The sequence below is a fragment of the Octopus sinensis genome, linkage group LG10 (genome assembly GCF_006345805.1).
Source record: "Octopus sinensis linkage group LG10, ASM634580v1, whole genome shotgun sequence".
Classification (NCBI taxonomy): domain Eukaryota; kingdom Metazoa; phylum Mollusca; class Cephalopoda; order Octopoda; family Octopodidae; genus Octopus; species Octopus sinensis.
This window is the reverse complement of record NC_043006.1, coordinates 28,407,080-28,429,407: the sequence shown is the minus strand read 5'-3', so window position 1 is coordinate 28,429,407 and position 22,328 is coordinate 28,407,080. Positions and strand designations below refer to the sequence as shown.

The following is a 22,328-nucleotide window of genomic DNA, read 5'->3' as shown; positions in this document are numbered from 1 at the left end:
ATTTTTGTTCTATTTACAATTTGTTTTATTTCATCGGTTATCAATTAACCAACCGTAACGGAGGCAAAGTAATTCAAAAAAATTGTTAATCAATTAGATTAAGTAAATGATAAAAAATAATCCCTCCCCACTTCCTGTAAGATTTAAACTATTGCAATAATAATAAACAACGGAGAAGGAAGTTTACCACGTTTTTCTCTCGATATATAAATATAAATTAGTCTGCGAATTATCCTACATTCCAAAACATATAATATGTATGTATATATTAGTATGTTTAAATGGAAAAAAATATTTATATGTATATATATGCTTGTGCGTATATGTATGTGTGCATATGCATATATACGTTCTTCATGTGTATGCAGATTAGTTTTGACATAACTGTAATAACTGTATGACATATTGATATATTGATTATAAAATTACTATCCTTATAACTTTCAAAAATATCTATTTATATATTATATTCTATATATCATCTATTGTGAATAACAGATTGCATCTAATATTAATAATATTAGTAATAACTGAATATTATATATGCTTATGGATGTAGATACACTAGGTAATGTAATTGCAATGCAATAAAAACACTTGTGTATTAATAATTAGGTATTCTACCAGCAGTATATTGGATAGATATTATCCCTCAGTGGGTTGGATTCACAACCTCTAACTTTATTGGAATTATATGTGACCGCGTGTGCACCGTTGGCGATTTTTTTCCTCCGTCTTCCCTTCTCTGGATCTTTCCTTTTCCTATGTTCCAGACGAATAGCTCCGCTCGAAACTTAAAACCCTCCTTCTTCCCTTCCTTCCTGATCATCCAATAATACTATATTTGTTCCACGTCCACGTTGTTGTTTTCTCATTGTGTTTTCATGTTTGAATTAACTTTATATATATATATATATATATATATATATATATATATATATATATATATATATATATACATACACACATACACATATATATTAGCTGAAATACCCGGCGTTGCCCGGGTTAAAGAAAATAATACCTAATCATTCTAAACTGTTACATATTAAATACGTTGAATCTATTTAAGTAGTTGAAACAAGAATGTAGGGAAGTCATTCAAGCATTTATTGTTTACGGGCGATTTGAAAAGTTCAAGAAGCAGTCTAGCGTCCATAACAATCGGATAACAAAGAAGTTAGTAAATGCAGATATCCATGCTACATCGAGGTTTCCAATGCAGTCGAAGGGTATTGTAACAAGAGATTAATACCTGCTAAATTTAGTTTTTAAAATAGAAAGACCGAAAGACCGGAAGAGTACAATCGCGAATACAAGCGGCCGAAATGCGGTTCCTCCGAAGGATCTTTAGTGTAACGCTACTCGAGAGGGCGCGCCGCTCAGAGATCATGGAACCTCTTCAAGTCCACCTGCTACTTGAGAGGTCACAGCTCCGGTACTACGGGAATATGATTAGAATGCCGCAGGAGAGAATCGCAAGGTGGATTCTTCAAGTTAGTAGGAGACCTAGGGGTATACCAATAACCAGATGATTGGATAAAACCCATAGTCTCATTTAGTCACACTTGGGAGTCCAGCCTGAAGGTTTAATGACGGTTGCTTAAGTGTCTGCAGACTCTACCCCCACGATCCTCCAAGAACAGTGGGCAGAAAAGATGGGTGGATGGCTGTAGAAGAGTGCAAGAAACTGGATACACCAAATATCCATGCTTTTTATGTATGTGGGATAATAGAGCCAGAGAAAAACATCGAGTGATCAAAGAATGACCGCAGCGAACATTAGTTCCAAGGTCTTTTAATGTCGTTGAAGAACCTTTAGTTCAACCAGCAAATTAACCAACTTCAAAAACAGGGTCTGTTTACTTAATATGGGGTTGAGTATATTGCACGTTACTGTACATTTTTTTCGAATTTCTGGAACCAGATAAGAAGTCCGATAGGTATTAGATATTAATTTGACTGTTGCGGCAGAACTGTGAATCTCTCCATGACAAATTTCAAAATCACAAAACGGGAATCTTCCTCATAGATTCACACAGAATACACTAACACATCGCCTTCACCAGAGATAGCGGACGGTATAATTCGTATTTCTTTAATAAGAATAATGGCTGAAAAGTTAAGAAGCTTGCTTCTCAACCATGTGATTTGGGGTTCAGTTCCATAACCTCTGGCCCACCAAAGCCTTGTGAGCTGATATGGTGGGTGGAAATTGAAACAAGCCCGTCGTATATGTATATATTTTGTGTGTGTCTTTGTCCGCCCCACCACTACTTGACAACCAATATCGATTTGTTTGCGTCCCTTCGTGGTTCAACAAAGAAGACCAATAGAATAAGTACCCACTTTAAAAACGAGTACTGGGGTTGATTTGTTCGACTAAAACCCTTCAAGGTGTTCCCCTAACATGGCGGCGGTTCAATGACTGAAGCAAGAAAAAAAACCCTTATTTTAAAACATTTTTATAATAGGGATATTTTTTCAAAGTTGATCGCGGCTTGTGACATATTCGGCTTGCACCTTGAAACAAAATTTCACAAGCACCTTGGGCAAGTTCCTTCTGCTACAACCTCGAGCCAGCCAATGTCTTGTGAGTGGATTTGGTAGGAGAAAACTAAAAGAAGCCCGTCGTATATATATATATATATATATATATATATATGTGTGTGTGTGTGCGCGCGTGCGTGTGTGTTCCCCTACAACCGCTTGACAACCGGTGTTGGTATATTACGTCTCCGCCAAATTAGCGGTTCGGCAAAAGAAATTGATAGAATAAGTACTAGGCTTAGTAAAAAAAATATAGTACTGGGGTCGATTCATTGGACTAAAATTCTTCAAGGCGGTGCCCCAGCATGGCCACAGTCTAATGATTGAAATCAGTAAAAGAAAAAGATAAAAGAAAGCTCAGTAATCGACGATTATACTTTGTTACTGCAATAAATTCGAAACTACGCTCCCTGCTGCAACCTGTTCACTCATTCTCAAACACTTTTGTCATGTTCACAGCTCCGAATACCGTAAATCCTCGAGTATAGTCCGCCCTTGAGTATGATACGCAGGGGATTTTTAGGGGGCTGTATCCCTGAAAAACCTAAACCTCGTGTATAATACGCACCCCTTCTCTAACTTGAGTCAAGGAGGTCTATATAATGTCCTTGGTTTGTAAAAATGTATACGGTAACGTCCTTTATTATTATTGTATATATAACATAATGCAAACGTGTAGCTTTTTGTGCATTTTGTTAGCAGAAAATAAAGAAATAACAGTAATAACGTTTAAGAAATGTTGCTTACTGCAAGTTATAACTTCATTGCTTTCAGGATTAGCTTAATGTATTGTCGCACCCGACATCACAAAATGCGTCGGAATAAACATTGCCGGACAGCAAATAGAGACTCGGACATTGCTTAGAAAATAATTTTCCCTTTTAACCTCGTATATAGTACGCACCAGGGAGTTTGACCTTTAAATTTGGGGGAAAAAATGCGGATTATACTCGAGGATTTACGGTATGTTGCCGTTAGACCTGCATCTTTAAAACTCACACAGCGACTACGCTTCTTGGTGATTGATTCGGGCTAGTGTATTTGGGTAGATGGTGATGTACCGAATAACGTACACAAGCATCATTCTAAAGGAATTGAAAGTGGGAAAAAGAAAACTCCCGGGGGTGATTGTTTGCTACTCTCGAAGAAGGAGTACAAAATATTTTGCGAAGGAGTGGGGAAATGGGAATGTCCAGTGCTAGCCTGGAGCTAAGCAACAACAACTACAACTACATTGACAAAAGACCCCCACTGTTCCTCCCACTTAGTAAGCATGTAGCGCGCGCTAAATCACACACGCGAAAATAGCAGCCTCAAAACCCTCATTAGTCTCCAAACACTGTATTGGAATGTAGCAACAAAAACCAAACATTAATCTCACTAACGTTAATTGATTATTCCTATCTGACAATCTAATTAAAAACCACTTGATCACTGTCCTGCCTCCGCTGACCACTAAATAAATATATTTGTATGAGCTGTTTTGGGTGGACATAGACTGCAATGAATGACTGTGTCCCTCACATATCTAATTAGTCACTAATTTCGTGAATTAGGTGTCATTTTGTATTTTTGTTTTTATTGTCTTGTTTTTAAACTTTTGAGTCAGAGAGTTAGCGGGCCGAGTTAAAGTTAAACTCTTATAAAAGTCATTTGATACAAAGGTCGAATTATATCTAAGAAAAAAAGAAGAAAAAACCTGTCCTATCGAGTTTTGTAATCTTTCTAATTAGTTGCGGAGGGGGATTATTGAGCTCAATTAAAATCACCAAAACGAACTATTTGAAGCAACACGTAAATTCCCAATGATAGCGTATATCCTATTTTAAGTCATTATTTAAATGTCTAGACTAACATTGGGGAAAAAAAAATCAAGCAAAATTATGCATGCATAAAAAAAGTTTCAAATTATTTTTCAAGTTGCTTTCCACATTTAAAAATAAACTTGCCTTTTGAATAAATACCACGGCGCTTCCTCGGTCGCATGGCTGACAACGAGTCTTTCAGACACAATTGGGTTGATGTTTGATAACGATGTTTCTCTCGACATACGAAACTAAATGGTTTAAGATGATCATTTAATCTAGAACCAGCTCTAGTACGGTTCATTCTCTCAGTATGAAGGGTATTTTGAATAGTTTACATTCTAACCAGGCGTGTAAAATAAGTTGGTGGATTTTATAACTCTATACATATATAAAAATAGAAAGGAATGATATAAATATCAGTTATAGTAAAACTGTTCTGACTCAAATAATTATTAACGCTTCTTATAACAGGGTAAGGTTGCATTACTTTCCGAATGAAAAATGGAATGTCGAAGCAAGAGTAATTCGTTCAGAAAATTATATCTGTTAAAAATAATTAGATATCAATGCTGGCGCATAACGCCTCAGTAGAAGTTAGTAACAAATGTTAATCAATCAATGATTGGTTAAATGGATTTTCTTGATTTTCTGGTTAATTACAAAAATTATCGAATAGCTCGGATTTGTTATAAGGAATGACGCCTCCTCGTCTATTTTCAATGCGATGGAAGGCATAAATCTGGCTTCGAAGATGGCAAATAAACTTAATAGGGTGAAGTGAAGGTTAATGTGGGAGTAAATAGATCGGTTTGATAGATTAGAAATGCTTTTTAATCAGTTTTCTTCATCACCTGAATCTCTCTCTCTTTCTCCCTATCTATCTCTTCACATTCTGTCCAAATTTTGGTCACATACGACAGTGCATTATTTTCCCCAAAAGGGGAACTTCTCTGGATCTATTGACTAACGACTTATCACCCTCAACTTCAACATCCAATACATGACAGAAATAATCTCTCTCTCTCTCTCCTTCTCTCTCTCTCTCTCTCTTCTCTCTCTCTCTCTCTCTCTCTCTCTCTCTCTCTCTCTCTCTCTCTCTCTCTCTCTCTCTCTCTCTTGATATATCAGAACACACAGTTGCTGTCTTTCACATAAACAAAACCTTTCACCATGTTTGGTATGAGAACCTCCTGTTAAGATATTTGTCTATTTCTGATCTTTCACATTTCGTAGATAAAGATGTAAATGTGCTGTATAAGAAGGAAGAGATAGATCTTGATATATAGCAGACATGCAAACAACATTGTATGTTGGCTTCAATGGACATATTTTTCTTTTGCTGCTCTCGCTATTAGTACCTCTTTTATTACAATTTCCTTTTATAGATATCTGTGTGTGTGTGTGGGGTGGGGTTATATCTCCATATCCATATCTGTATATGTGTGTGAGGAAGAATAAGATGTGCACATTGAGTTTTGACACGCTTTTGCAAATGGCATTCACTGCGAGATTTTGACTTAAAGAACGAATTTCTTCCTGTAAACTTTGTGCGTCTAGATGTCAAGATCCAAACGGCATCAGCCGACAATTGGAAGCCGGTGTTTCGGCATAATTTCGCTTCCTCGGTGGTAGATGCCGCCTCAAGTCACTTGGCGCTTGACAAGAACTTTTGATTTTAAATAGAAAACAGCAAACAAAATATTAAGACAAAAAGTCTATAAGAAGAAATCCGTTCGCCGAAACAAAGCGCCGCAGCGAATTCCATTTACGTTATAATGCGTAGGAACGTGTTAAAATAAGTGTATACATCATTATTAACAGTGATTAAGGTGTCAGTCATGACTTGAAATATCTCATCTGGAATGGTTTACATATTTAAATTATTTAAATTTCACTTGTATTCACTTTGTTCCTGAGTGGGAATATTGTATACATGGTATTATTTGAATAATTTAAACATCCACTTATATGTAGGAATTATCACAAGTTTAGTCTTTAACAAGCTCAAATGTATCCATTGTTGCAATTATATTAAATATTGCAGCTTTACATTTTATGCGTGCTAGACAAATCTCTTACCTGTGATTTTGCTATTGCAAATAAGCTTTGTTATCCCATCTACTTCAATACCCCACGGAAAACTATGGAAACGAATCACATTTTAACCTAAATATTTATAGAAAATTTTATGATATAAAGGGTAATCCTTTTAAAGTTCTTCGTAAATGTACATGTTCTTTTCGGCATAGAAAAAGTAAATAACAATAAATGAAAAATTAATGAAAGTAAAAATAAATTACTAATTTTATTTTAATGTTTCAATGTAAATTGAATCATTAATAATTCAATGTAAAAAAATAAAATTCCGGAAATGAGCAAAAGTACAATATATGGTCAAATACCGATATTATGTCATGTGCATGCGCAGTGACTTTAAAAATAGAAAAGATAGAAAAATCCACGCGGTTTTATTTTCCACTCATTAAAAGCGCTTCTTTCATAACGCTCCACATAAAAACAAATTAACATCAGTATCTTGTACCTTTGTTGTCAAACTAGATTAAAAATATAAAAAAATATTTTCCAGATTTCACAAAAAATGTAAGAGAATTTCAAACAGGCCTGGATAACCTTTCCATATATATATATGTATGACCGCGTGTGTACCGTTGGCGATTTTTTTTCCTCTGTCTTCCCTTCTCTGGATCTTTCCTTCTCCTATGTTTCCGACGAAGAGCTCCGCTCGAAACGTTAAACCCTCCTTCTTTCCTTCTTTCCTGAGCGTCCAATAATACTATATTTGTTCCACATATTAATATATGTATATATGTATATATATATATGTGTGTGTGCATGTGTATATATATATTTGTGTGTATATGTGTGTATATATGTGTGTGTGTATATATGTGTGTGTGTATATATATGTATATATATGTATATATATATATATTATATATATATATATATATTATATATATATATATATATATATATATATATATATATATATATATATGTATACATATATATATGTATACATGTATGCATGTATATATATATATATATGTATATATGTGTGTGAAGAAAGAAGACTGTTGTATATATGTGTATATTTGTGTGTGTGTGTGTCTGTGTCTGGTTCTGTGTTTGTACCCTCCCACATTGCTTGACAACCGATGTTGCTGTGTTTACGTCCCCATAACTTAGTGATTCGGCAAAGAACACTGATAGAATGAGTACTAGACTTACAAAGAATAAATCGTGTAGTCGATTTTTTCGACCAATTGAGGTACTGCAGCATGGCTGCAGACACATGACTGAAACAAGTAAAACAAAAAAAAAAAACTATGCCATTTTAATCTCGAGCAAGGCCGGGTATCTCTGCTAGTATATATATATCTCACAATTCTAAAGATAATCATGCCACCCGTACACGTAACATGTACAATAATCTTCGATCGAATAATAGTAAATATGGATGAAAAGCTCGCGGTGAATACCTGAACCCCGAGCCTCCCACTAATATAGGTGGGACCACCTATATTTGCTGTCGAAGCTTAGCGGTATTTCGTTCTTTACATTCTTCTGAGTTCAAATGCCGCCAAAGTCGACTTTGCCTTTCAATTCTTTCAGGATCGATGAAACAAGTATCAGTTGATTACGGGGTGTGGGGAGTTGACGTTATAGACTATACCCTTCTCCAAAACTGCAAGCCTTGTGCCGAACGTAGCCACATTTCTTCCCACTCTGTACGTTTTGAGTTCAAATTCCACCGAGATCGACTTTCAATTTCATCCTTTCGGGATCTATAAATAATAGTACCAGTTGGGCACGGAGGTCCATGTACTCGACTGCCCCTCCTTTTAGAATAATTATCCTTGTGCTAACATTTGAAATTATGATTATCAAAGCTAAAATACTCTTAAGTTGACAAAGGCCAGACCTAGAAAGTTCATGAGATCTTAGCATGATTTTGTCCCTTATCCATGATATTTGAACATTGAAACAAAGATTACACTGAAAAAAATACAGGAACAGCCATCAAATGATAACACTGGGGAACAAATTTTAAAAAGCTTTTTTGATGCCACAGATTTTAGACCCGATTCCAGGTACATTTACGCCACTGAATAAGAATATGACCTTCATTTGTGTCTAACAGCTCTAGTTTTTGAGATAATGCAACGTGATTGCCTTGAGCAGTTCATCACAGGAAGTCTCTGAAATGCTGCTTTCGTGAGGCGTCTGACAAAATGAATATTGCATCAATGATAACTTTCTTGACTTGTTTTACTGTTATCTGATTCTATGGTTGTCATTTAAACATATTGTATAAAGCCATTTTTTTTTTATCCAAGGGGCAACAATAATGATTTGTCATCATCAGTCTTTGTGCCTGATTAGTTGCATGTATAGCGTATCTCGATAATCAGAGCTGACAGAGAAAAACTGAAGACATATTTAGATTCAGTGACCAGAATTTATCTAAGGAGAGGTCTAATATCTTAAGCGCCGAATTCTTTGTTCCCCACTGCAACATGACGCTTGTATATAGAGGAAGCCCAAAAGAATTTAAACTTTGCAACGTAATGTGTAACAGATTTGATTATAAACTTGTGTGAAATAAATACGAAGATCATCGCTGTTTCTACAACACAAAGAATGTGTTTAAGTGACGACCAGTGCGGTAATCAATTCAAGCAGTCCTTTCGGCAAGACTTCCGCCCATCTCCACCCAAAAACTACCCTTAAAAAAAAAATTTTTTTTCGACACAACCCCCCACCCTTTTCGGCTACGGGGAATACGAATCTGCCAAAAAAATTGGCAAAAATCGGCATTTTTAAATTACCCCCACCCCTATTTCCTTCATTTCTTACTTTTTTCAGAATTTCATTTTCAAAACACGCAGAAAAATACGGAGATTATGATTCTGAGAAAAATTTATAAACATTTTTGTAAACTTTTTTTTAAGAATTTTTTTTTCTAAATATGCGGAAAAATACGGACATTATGATTCGGACAAAAATTTCAAAACATTTCTGTAGTTACGGTTAGGGTTAGGGTTAGAGTTTTATGGTTAGGGTTAGAGTTTTAGGGTTAGGGTTAGGGTTAGTGTTGGGGGAAAAAGTCAAAATTGAAGAATTTGGGGGGAAGTGGGGAAAATTTAACAATGTCGATCTTTGGCAATTTTCCGGAACGGGGGTTTTGGCAAAAAAATATTGGAAAAATAAGCAAATTTGGGAGAAAATGGTGGCGGGGGATGAACGGAAGTCTTTCCGTTCTTTCAGGTTTGCAAAAAAAAATTTTCGAAAAGAATGCAAATATTCCGTGTATTAAGAAATGCAATTCAACTCAGATCTTTACTGAAATTTATCCGGTTCCACTTAATCGTGCAGTCTACCTGACTGTTTGCACTTTAGCGTGCAGTCTAACCTTGACTCTTATGCTCTAACTTTAAACCTAACCGTAAACCCTAATCCTAAACTCTAATCCTAAACTTTAAACCCTAACTGTAAACCCTCGCCATAACCCGAAACGCTAACCCTAATCCTAACACTAGAGAGAGAGAGAGAGAGAGAGAGAGAGAAACAGACAGACAGACAGACAGACAGACAGACAGATACAGAGAGAGAGAGACAGACAGACAGATAGAGAGAGAGAGAGAGAGAGAGATAATATTCTTTACAATTCATTCTCTCTCTTAGATAAAGAGAAGGCCTTTATCACCAAGCCATATGAATTTACACAATCTTCACAAACTTCACTCTACAATTTTATACCAATCCAGACATCTCTGTCCAATCAACACCACCTGTTACATCATTTTTTTCTAGTTTGTTGTAGCTAAACTTATATCACCCAATGTGTTTTCCTTTTTATCATTTCTTTCTTGCTTTTTCTTTTTTTGTTACAGATGGTAGGGTGTGATGTTAGTGGAATTTGGTTACTGATTCTCACAGGTCGAGTGATTACGCCAGTGCCTCCCTCATTAACTCACATAGGAACTCCTTTACTGGTGACATTAAATGCACAACGTCGTTTCTTTTTCAATTACTAGTTTCATACGTCCCTCCAAGTCCTACCACGACCACCACCTCTATCACCACTACCACCATCAACATCACATGTTCATTCCTTTTCCAGGTAACCTAGGTGCTGTTTCAGTCAGCAGTTGTACTAATAATTAATCAATTACAATTACATCTGTATCGCATCGACTGGAAAATTGCAATGTACTAACAAGATAAATGAGTAATTCTAATATGACTGGGTATTTTCACTTATTGGTGACCGCAGCAAACGGTGTCTGGAAAAACGGACTTGACCAGATGTCGGTATGAGATGACGGTGGGTGGCGTGGAGTATGATAGAGCCAACAATCAACTAGCCCTTTTATATTATGGTATAAGTGTATTCTGTATACTTAGATAAGTATATCCCTACAAGACAGCTTAAGACATATATATATATATATATATATATATATATATATATATATATATATATATATATATATATATATACGTGGGATATATATATATATATATACATACATACATACATACATACATACATACATACATACATATATATATATATATATATATATATATATATATATATATATATAAAAGTGAGGTTGTGTGGTGCCTGTCTCCTACGATTTAGATTCCTAACTACTCCCACATTTTGTAGTGCAGTTTAACCAAAAGCGGGTATCTTATAGTCGTGATTCATATCGAGCCCTTCTGGGTATTAGCGCGCGTCTACGATGAGTCTACGATTAAAAAAAAAATTACCATCATTTTTTCCCATTTTTAATGCATTTTTGGCATATATAAGGGAAGTAACTCTCTAAAAATGTATCATTAAATCTCAGAACGTAAAAAGCTACAGTAACACCCCCCTTTGTGGTTAGCCATATTGAGATGGCTATTATACTTTACATCTCTAAAATTGCTTATATAGTTATTTCCCTTACAAACCCGAGCAACGCCGGGCGATACTGCTAGTATATATATATATATATATATATATATATATATATATATATATATATACACACACACTGTAATGGAAAAAGCTGCTTATTAATTAGGGATGTAACAATTACCAAAAGTACTAAAAGAAAGCAATTATTAAAGGGTTGACCGTCTGGAAATATTTTTATAAATTCATGTCCTAAGAAATGTCCTATAATTTCGATTTCTCAAGTTTATTGAATTTTTTTAACTCCAATTTTTCGTAAATTTAAATATTCACTGCATTCACTGCGGAGTATTCCATTTTCATTTGCAAAGTCTCTCACTTTCTCTTTTAAGTTTTAATTCGCTATTAATGTGTACGTAATGTAAAAATATTATTTATTGGATGAAAATTTTAAAAAATACCCGTATAATTTTTGAACGTGGGATAGCTGTGAGAAGAGCCCAGAAAGTTGGGTAATTACTATTAGAAGACGAGGACTTTCATATCTATTTGCCTACATACATGTGCATATATATATATATATATATATATATATATATATATATATATATATATACACACGCATACATACATCTACATAACACCCCACTAACTATTCTACCTGTATATAAATATAAACTGTTGATTTGGGGATATGATTACCTGCTAAGTATATTTCCTATTTAGTACTGAGGATGTTTCATTGATGAGGATGTACTCCTATATTTGTCTGAGGGTTGGGTCCTTTGGGTGCTTGGATAAAATGCGGATGTCAAGTTACCCCAGATAGCTTCCATGTTGGTCCTTGGCATGTTGGTTAGGTATGGAGGACTGTTTTGTGTCGTCATGTTTCAAATGTTCATTTAGTCTTTCCGCAATGCTCGTAGATGTCTCCCTTATGTATGTCATGTTCATGTCTTTACTTGCACCTTCTATACATCTTATGCTGTGGACTGCATTTCTAGTTCTACAGTTAATGCCAGGGCTAATCCTACATACCATGCAATTATCATTGGTGCATATGGTATTCTCAAAGGGGTACGTCCTATATAGTTGTGATCTGATGGAGTTCTCTGGCTTTTCAACAAGCTTAATGTTGAGCTCGGTCTCCTTCAGAGCTTTCCTAAATCTACGGGCTAGTTCTCCATGGGCTGCGGCCTCTACAAACATCACACCTTGATATTTGTCGGTTTTATACCACGTGTTCACCCTGTTTGCTTTGTCCTAAGCTCTTTGTATCCTATTCCAGTCCTTACTTCTATATCTAGGGCAGGTACCACTGGTTTCATTACATATAATGTTATCTAACTTCTTTCTAGCACCCTTGTATACTCGAACCCTATCTTTCTGATCATATTCAGAGAATTGCATGAGGTGCATGAAGTTCTGTACATGTTTCTTCGTTACATAGAGTTTGCATAGAGGGGACACGTTGTTCATTATCCTAACTAAGTCTGCTATCAGTATGTTAATTTTCATGTTATGTGACAAAGCTGAGTTCTTGTGAACAACATATTGCGAAGCTATGGGTTTCATGTAATAGGAGTGGAGGAGCTGCACTCACAGTATCTAACCAAAGTTCAGTATCAAGGACGGGGAGTCTATTTTGTGGTACTTAGTTGGGTAATCTATAGTTACCTTGATACTTTGGTGGATGGAGTTAGCTACTTGCTGGATGCTCTCCATTATGTTCCTCTCAGTTTCTACACTACCGTTGCTAGAGTTGGTCTTAACAAGGATATTAATGTCGTCTACATACCTACTGTAAAGTAGAAGAGTTGTGGACTGTTCTGCTAAAGATTGCTTAAGTTTTCTGCCCCACCGGGTCATGAAGAGGCCGGCCACATCTGCAGCTACACAGACACCAATGGCTGCAACTTGAACCTGCATGTATAGTTTCTTGTTAAACTTTACCATGTGGTTCTTCAAGGTGGTTCTTACACTAGCTCCTATTGCATGTGCAATCATTCCTTTCACCTGATTGTTGTTCTCAGGGTCTTGGGTGGGTACGGTCCAGCCACTCCAGCTCTGCGGTGCTTTTCTTCACTGCTGAGGTGATGGTGGGTGATTTTCCCCTCTGTGACCTGGTGGGGTAGAATCTATTGAGGTCACGGTCGTCTAAATAGTCACTGTCACACCTTAGTCTAAAGAGGAGGCCCAGTTCCCCCGTGTTGACTCCACGGAACTCTCTTTCACTCTCACAGATTATCTCAATGCATTTTTCCACAGCAAAATCTATGTCTATAGATGGGTAGAGTGAAATCACATCCATACTACCCACTACACAACCTGTGAGGTCGTTGGAGTGGTTGCAAGTACTGATTTTACTGAGATCTTCCGTGCTCACACAAACATCTGGGGATCGTAATACCTGTGAGATGAAGTAGGACATTCTATAATTGCTGGAGATATTCGCTCCGCGAACTGGTCGGGTTGGGGGCCCCATTGCAAGGTTTATTAGGGTGTATGCGTAACCCGTATAATGTAGGAACATCATTGTTGGATGCTTGGAAATTGTGTGCAGTCCGTTTCTTAGGTTGGAGTAGGTTGCATCACATTCCCATGTGTGCATTGAGGAGTTTTTCCACTCTTTCATATTCTTGTGGTGTAACTTCTCTCATGCTACTGATGTGTTGTTGCATGGTCTGGACATAGTTCTGTGGGATGTCTATTGCCAGTCTACCAGACTTGTCTGTAGGAAGGCACACTAATTCCCTGTTCCTAATTCGCTGATTCAGTTTTGTAGGCCTTTGACAACAGTTGGTGGGTCCCCTCCTCCTCATGCTTTTTAGTGGATTTGTTGAACCGGTCTAAGATGTGTCGGAGCCTATTTCTAGCTAAGGAGAGCTTTGCTTCTGTTTCACTGTCAATTTCGGGTGGGATGCATACCCTTTTGTTGAAGGGTAAGTCTGTGGGGGTAGATCCTTGTCATGTCATAAGATTTGTTGTTAGGGTTATAGAAGACCGAGTGTACAGTGTTATTATCGTTGTGGTTGTTGTTGTTATAGTTGCTGGCATTGTTGTTGCTATTGGTGGTGGTGGTGGTTGTGTTGTGCCCATTGTTGTTGTTGTTGTGGGTGGTGTTGCTGTTGGTGTTGATGTGGGTGGTGTTGTTATTAGTGGCGTGGATGATGTGGTTGGTATTGTTGTCTGTGTGGGGGATCTTGTTGTCATTGTTGCTGTTGCTATTATCACCGTTATTACTGTTATTATAATAGTTGTTTCGGTTTCGTATGCTTGTGTTATTGTTGTCATAGTTGTATGAGTGGGAATGTTGTGGTTATCATTTTTGTTATTGTTATTGCCACTATTATTGTTGTCATCAACATCGCTATTGTTAGGCAATATGACGACAAAAAAACAGTCCTCCATACGCAACCAGCATGCCAGGGATCAACATGGAGGCAACCTGGGTCAACTTGACATCCGCATTTTATCCAAGCACCCAAAGGACCCAACCCTCAGACAAATGCAAGAGTACGTCCTCATAATTGAAACATTCTCAGTACTAAATAGAAAACATACGTAGTAGGTAATCATACCCCTACCCACTGTTTATATTTATATACTGGTAGAATAGTTGGTGGACTGTTATGTAGATGTATGTGTGTGTGTGTCTGTGTGTGCAGGTATATGTATATGCGCATGTATGTAGGCAAATGGATATGAAAATAAACAAATAGACATACAAACGGCTAGGTACATAGATAATATGAACAGACAAGCACACATACGCACATACATATGCAAATGAAGACTGAAACACATGACCATATACACACACATTTCACTTCACGCAAGGACACATATGGAGACACACATCCACACAACAATACATACAGACACAGCACATAGTCACAAAAACCCATACACACACACACACACACACACACACACACACACACACACACAACACACACACACACGCACACTCAGACATGCACATAGAAACATACAAACACGAACGTACAAACACACAAACACATGAATACGCAGACTACATACATACAAATGTACACATACACATGCATATTTACATATGTACACACACACAGATACATACATGCATACACACGCTTACATGCATACATACATGCATACATACATACAAACATACATACATACATACATACATACATACATACATACATACATAAACACACACATGCATACATACATACATACATACATACATACATACATACATACATACATACATACATATGCGCGCACACACTGACCCTCACACATGCGCACAAACAAACAACAAGAACGCAGCGTGGATAACGGACAGAGTCAACTACTCTTTACTCTTCTTACTCTTTTACTTGTTTCAGTCACTTGACTGCGGCCATGCTGGAGCACCGCCTTTAGTCGAAGAAATCGACCTACAGGACTTATTCTTTGTAAGCCTAGTACTTATTCTATCGGGCTCTTTTGCCGAACCGCTAAGTTATGGGGGACATAAACACACCAGCATCGGTTGTCAAGTGATGTTGGGGTGGGGACAAACATAGACACACAAACACACACAAATATATATACATATATACGACGGGCTTCTTTTAGTTTCTGTCTTCCAAATCCACTCACAAGACTTTGGTCGGCCCGAGGCTATAGTTGAAGCCACTTGCCCAAGGTGCCACGCAGTGGGACTGAACCCGGAACCATGTGGTTGGTAAGCAAGCTACTTACCACACAGCCACTCCTGCGCCTATTGAAAAGGTTGCAAAACGCAACGAAAATTTTAGAAACATAAATAAGTAAAGGAGTGGAAATTTTGGTACAAGGCCAGCAATATGGAGGAAGGGGATAACCAACTACCCCAGTACTTGACACGTACGTACTTCATCAACTGAGAAAGGATAAAAACCACAGTCGACCTTGGCGGACCTCGAAATCAGAGCATAAAGACCAAGAAGAAATTGACGGAAATTTAAATTGATTTATCTGTGAGATATTCCTTTCTAAATGCAACTACTTTTGTAAGCTACGGTAAAGTAACGACTAATACATCAATATATTCGGTGAGCTGGCAGAATCAATAGCACACTGGGCAAAATGCTTACCGGTATTTCGTCCATCTTTACACTCTGAGTTCAAATTCCACCGAGGTCGACTTACCCTTTCATTCTTTCGTCGTCGATAAAATAATGACCAGTTGAGTACTGAGGTCGATGTAATCGACTTACTCCCTCCCCACGAAATTGCTGGCCTGGTGACAAACCTTGAAATCAGGATCTGCTTAGAGTAACCACCATTTTTGTTTTTCTAATATTATCCACTAGAAATAAAGCGGCGAGCTGGCAGAATCGTTAGCACGCCGGGCGAAATGTCTAGCGGCATTTAGTCTGTTTTTACGCTCTGAGTTCATATTCCTCGGAGATCAACTTTCCATTTCATCCTTTTGGGATTTATAAATAAGTACCAGTTGAGCATTAAGGTCGATGAATCGACTTACCCCTTTCCCTCAAACTTGTTGGCCTTCCGCCAAAATATGAAACCAATATTATCCACTAGATAGGCGGCGAGCTGACAGAATTGTTACCGCGTCGGACAAAATGCTCTCGTCCGTCTTTACATTCTAAGTTCAAATGCTGCCAAGATCGGTGAGCTACCGAGACGGATAAAATGTTTCTGGCTCTTTGCGTTCTGAGTTCAAATCCCACCGAGGTCAACAGAATAAGTACCAGTCAAGTACTAGGGTCAATGTAATCGACTACCCATTGCCCAAAATTTCAGGTTTTACGCCTATATTAAGAAAAGATATTTCAATAGAAATATGAATTTGTTACGCTCATGAGGATTTGCTTTGAACAAAAACTGTAATTAAACAGAATGACATGTTTGATCAAATGATAGAGGAAACGATCGATTTCCTTTGAACAGCAGCAGTGAATGTCTTCATCACTTTATAACTCAGTCGTTTGATATGCTAGAAATCGGTGCAGATGCTCTCTTCTATTTCAAACAACAGCAACAACTAAACGCTCTAATACGTATTTCTTTATTACCCACAAGGGGCTAAACATAGAGGGGACAAACAAGGACAGACATAGGTATTAAGTCGATTACATCGACTCCAGTGCGTAACTGGTACTTATTTAATCGACCCCGAAAGGATGAAAGGTAAAGTCGACCTCGGCGGAATTTGAACTCAGAACGTAACGGCAGACGAAATACGGCTATGCATTTCGCCCGGCATGCTAATGTTTCTGCCAGCTCGCCGCCTTGGTCAAACCATCGAGCCTATATCAGCATGGAAAACAAATATTAAAACGCTCTAATACGATCACACTATTAAGCAAGAACGGCTATAACAATGATAGCATAAAATAAATAACACGAACAACAATTGCTATTTTTCACATGGAATTCCCAGACATTGTTCCTATTTTTAACAATCGGGCTTCCCAGGCGAAAACCTGGGAATCCTGAATGTTAAAAATAGGAATTCTGAAAAGTCTTTCGAAAAAATGTTACATGTAGGTGTGCTTATTCCAAAATCCTGCCAAAATCAACAAGTACTACAGAAAAATAATTGAATAATTAGCATGAATATTTATGTATGTAGCTTATTATAATATAGCGGAAGTGAATAGATTTACAGATGTTGTCAAAAAGTAAATATCACAGTGAATCACTGTCACCGTTCGATTGGATCGAAAACGGATCAAAGATCCGTTGAAGCATTCGAAATAGACAATAAAAAATTATATTTTATAAAGATATATTTAATTTGACTTAATACTTCTATTGTATTTATTTTAAATTGAACAGAATATATTTCCTGTACTTAGACAATTTCTCCCCCCTTTTTTTTTAAACAATGTTTTGGCCAGAGATATGAGGCATCTATCAAAATACATTTTCATTCTATTGAAAATTCTATCTGGTCAGTTTGTTTTGATCTTTTCATTCGTGAACAGGAATGTCCTAGATTATGCATCCAGGTCATCATTGTCACATATTATGTTTATTATATGTTTATACTAAAACTTCTCTGTTTTCACGTGGAAGTGCCAGCATAGCTGGCCACCTGGTCATGTCTGTGAATAGATTAGGACTTAGCAAGGAAAGAACATTTCTTCCAAGTCTTTACATTCTGAATTCAAATCTCGCTAAGAACATTTTACTCTTTTGGGATCAATAAAATAAAGTGCCAGTGAAACACTGTGGACTATATTATTCCTCTTCCCCCAAATTCCAGGCCCCTTGCCTGTTAGAAACATCATCATTATTATTGCGATTAAACCTACCTGCCAGCAATATGTACGCGCGCGCGTGCACACACGCATGCATGCATACATGCATATGCACACACACACGCACACTCAAACATCCACTAGTGTTCGAATAAATCAAAATACACTGGTATTTAATCTAGTTCGTTGGTATTTTGTAAAGCTAATGCAAAGACGAGCAATAGTTTGGAATAGATCGTTTTAAGTTATAACGATAAAATTCGTTATGAAAAACTAGCTGCAATAATATAAAGGTCATGAAAGAACAAATATAGAAAATAAAAATGGTATTATTCTTCCTTTGAGACTGACATTTCAACCAGAACACTGTTGTCGACAGGGTATGGCTCTGGCTTAAGTTGATATATTTGTCAATAAACAGGCTGTGTGCAAGACTGAGAAAAAGTTTAATGCTGACAAGAAAGCTATGTTCTCAAAGTAGTATTTCTATATAAAACAGATTATAGTTCAAAAGTATCATTAGAAAATGCTTTATGGAAGTTAACAGAATATGTCTATGGAACACCTTGTTGGAAAATGGACTTTAAAAATGAAATCAAGTGATCAATTCTTCGGTTATTGAACAGATTGAATTCCACGAGAAAATAAAGAAAACCTGAGTACCACCAGTTCCTCCCCCCCCCCTTTTTTTACTCCAGGCCGATACTTGTCCTTTAACTATTAGTACCGGTATTTATATCGAACTCGTATGAACTGGAAAAATAAGAGTTAAAAGTCTATTTTTCATCCCTCTCCCTCCTGCTATCTTAACATAAACCCCGTTCTAATATTAATGTGTGACAACTGTGACTTTAAAGTTTACCGTTATGGTTAGAGCTAAAGTAAAAAGGTTGTTCTACGGTGGCACATGAAGCAGAAAAAAAAAAGCGGTATGTTAAACATTTATATCAAGGGCGATAATAAGAGCACTTACTTTGTTTCTGCCTCTTTCTCTCGGGACTCAATTTTTCATATTGCTCCTCGGGGATATCTTCCATTCTCTCTTCAACGATTTGATCTCTGCTTTCCACAGACTTTTCAACGATACCTCCGGGCAGTATTCTCACCGTGTATTCAGTGATACCACTTGAAAGGGATTCATAAAACTTGTTTGGTTCACTGACTATCTCTGTTTCACAAACTGTGCTATCTAACAGAGTTTCCGTCTTATGTGGCCCTTTTGTGTCATAACTGGTTTCCACAGTAACTTGAGTGTAGGTGGCAAAGCCTCTGACTTCTTTTTCTTCGCTAACTCTTCTTTCATCCCTTTCCTCGATTTCCTCTTCTTCCTCTTCTTCTTCCTCTTCTTCCGCATCTCCATCCTCTTCATCTTCATCCTCTTCATCCTCTTCTTCATCCTCCTCTTCTCTCTCCACATTTATATGTTCCACATCAACAATGTAAACGGGACTACTAATCGACAGCTTTTCGTTACTTTCCACATCCTCAAGAACACTATCATCTCCCATCGATTCACTCACCGCAGTTGTTGTCTCTGCGGTTGCTTCAATATCTTCGGCAATGTTACTAGAGGCAGTGTCTGACATTCCAGTAGAGCTCAGCAAGTCACTTTTCTCATGAGTAACCTCATCTTTGTCTTCGACAGTCTTCAGTTCCCTTCTTTCAAATCCACCGACATTTCCAAACCCACCCGAACCACTAACAATTTCACTGTAGCTTGACCCTTCACTTAAACCAGACATTTGATAACCTCTCTTTTCATTACTTCCTAAAAATGTTGTATCCGAAGTATCTCCAGAAGTGGGGGACGGAGATTTTTCCGACATTATTTTAGACGTTGCTTTACTCCATTCACTACCATGGAAAGTTATCTCTTCTGGAGACTCCATGCGAGCTTGGTTGGAATATTGACCGCTAATTCTACCATCGACGGGAATTTCTTCAATTTCTTCCATAAAAGAACGAGTTTCTCTGTAAGTCGTCTGGTCTACGTCTACACCATCGATGTCGTAATTCTTATCGTCTTCACCGCCTACTTCACTGTCAAAATCAGTCAACGCTAAATCACTTTCAAATTGACTGGTTTCGTTGGTTGATGCATAACCAGTATGCTGGAAAGGAGTTTCATCTGGACTCCGGGGTTCCGTTGGGTTTCCACTTGTAGAACGTTGGCTGCCACTCTCTGAACGATTATTATCGTGGTCTGCCATGCTGAAAGATCAGAACTGTTTCTTGCGACTGCTAACTTGCTAAGTAACACCAGAATACAAATCACTGCGAATGTGGATTCAACAGGCTTCTGATTTTGTACACGCTTCCACCATGACACATTCCAAGTATATGTGAAATTAGTAAATTGCCCAGTCAGTAGCTTCACACACACATATGCATGTATATACACACATATATATAAGTGCACGTATGCTCATACATACACTCCCACTAATTCGTGGCACGTTCAAAGAATGAGAATTCCGACCGCGTTCTTTCAGTAAAAGTTAGGTTTCGTCTTCAGCACTGATAGTTTGATAGATAGATTGATTCGGCGAGGAATGTCTTCCAGTCTAAATAATCTCATTTGGTAATTTAATTCAAAGGGAGGTGGACGAGGAGACAGTAAGGACAATGAATAAGAGAAAGCAAGGCAGAATAAAATAGAAATGCAGTAAGGTGGAATGCGGGAGAGCAAGAGGGAAACAGAGAGGGGTAGTATGCAAATCTGTAATAAAAAAAATAAGTAACAGACATGTATTTAAAAAGTATAGAGAGAGAGAAAGAGAGAGAAAGAGAGAGGTGGGGTGATGGAAGGAAGAAAAGATAAATTGATAATTTATTGAGGTGTCAGGAAACCAAAAGTAAAGCTACGTTTACAGTAATGGTTAAGGGGTAGATAGAGAGGAGAAAGCGCCATCAGGAGCGATAGAAAGGAACAAAATGAAAGTAACAGGGGGAGAAGGAGAAGGAGGAGGAGCTACCGAACTATTCGAAATGACCCAGGTCTGAGAGAGTGCTGACATAGAGGACGAAAGTGTTACTCCCATCTACAACTGTCCAGTAGCAACGATGTTGACTGCTGTCGTTGTTGTTGCTGTCGCTGTCATTGGTGCTGATGGTGGTGGGGTGGTGGCTGAGGTGTAATAATGGTGCAGGTGAATTTGGTTATGATGGTGATTATAATGCGAGTGGCAACTACAAATTTTGCTACTGTTTTTCTTGGTGTCTATTATTTTTGATGAAGCCTCCTACATGCGCATTCCTCTGTCTTTTGGTGTAGTTGTAAGTTGACACAACAATGCAGGCACCTCTACCACCCAACATCCTGTTTATGTTAACTGCTTATACATTCTTATTTGCGGTCCCCGAACAGCTAAGCCGTATTCTATTCCATGGGTCTTTGCGATGATGCACAAGAATTTCAAAAGAAACTAACACTGGAAATCTTTATCTATATGACATACTTAACGTATGTACAGTAAATACTCGAGTATAGTCCGCCCTTGAGTATAATACGCAGGGGATTTTTAGGGTTCTGTACCCCTGAAAAACCTAAACCTTGTATATAATACGCACCCCTTCTCTAACTTGAGTCAAGGAGGTCTATATAACGTTCTTGGCTTGTAAAAATGTATACGGTAACGTCCTTTATTATTATTGTATATATAACATAATGCAAACGTATTGCTTTTTTTGTGCATTTTGTTTGCAGAAAATAAGGAAATAACAGTAATAACGTTTAATAAATGTTGCTTACTGCAAGTTATGGATGATTCTTTTATGACTTCATTGCTTTCA

At 37.4% G+C, this 22,328-nt stretch overlaps 1 protein-coding gene and 1 long non-coding RNA gene across 3 annotated transcripts in view; one reads left to right on the top strand and one right to left on the bottom strand.

Moving 5' to 3' along the window:
* The window catches only part of LOC118765073, a 22,214-nt gene extending 17,420 nt beyond the window's left edge, over positions 1-4,794 (top strand). Inside the window, exon 3 of the long non-coding RNA XR_005000921.1 lies at positions 4,779-4,794. This is a non-coding gene — a long non-coding RNA (uncharacterized LOC118765073). The remainder of the gene's footprint in view (positions 1-4,778) is intronic.
* The window catches only part of LOC115216320 (glycogen debranching enzyme), a 108,679-nt gene extending 87,655 nt beyond the window's left edge, over positions 1-21,024 (bottom strand). Inside the window, exon 1 of one of the 2 annotated variants that reach the window (XM_036506457.1) lies at positions 19,510-21,024. In XM_036506457.1, coding sequence (XP_036362350.1) covers positions 19,510-20,746 — 1,237 coding nt within the window. In that variant the 5' untranslated portion in view covers positions 20,747-21,024. Of the gene's footprint in view, positions 1-4,499; positions 4,699-19,509 lie in introns of those variants that run through there. The other variant, XM_036506458.1, reaches the window with a different exon arrangement.
* Positions 21,025-22,328: the final 1,304 nt, after the last annotated feature.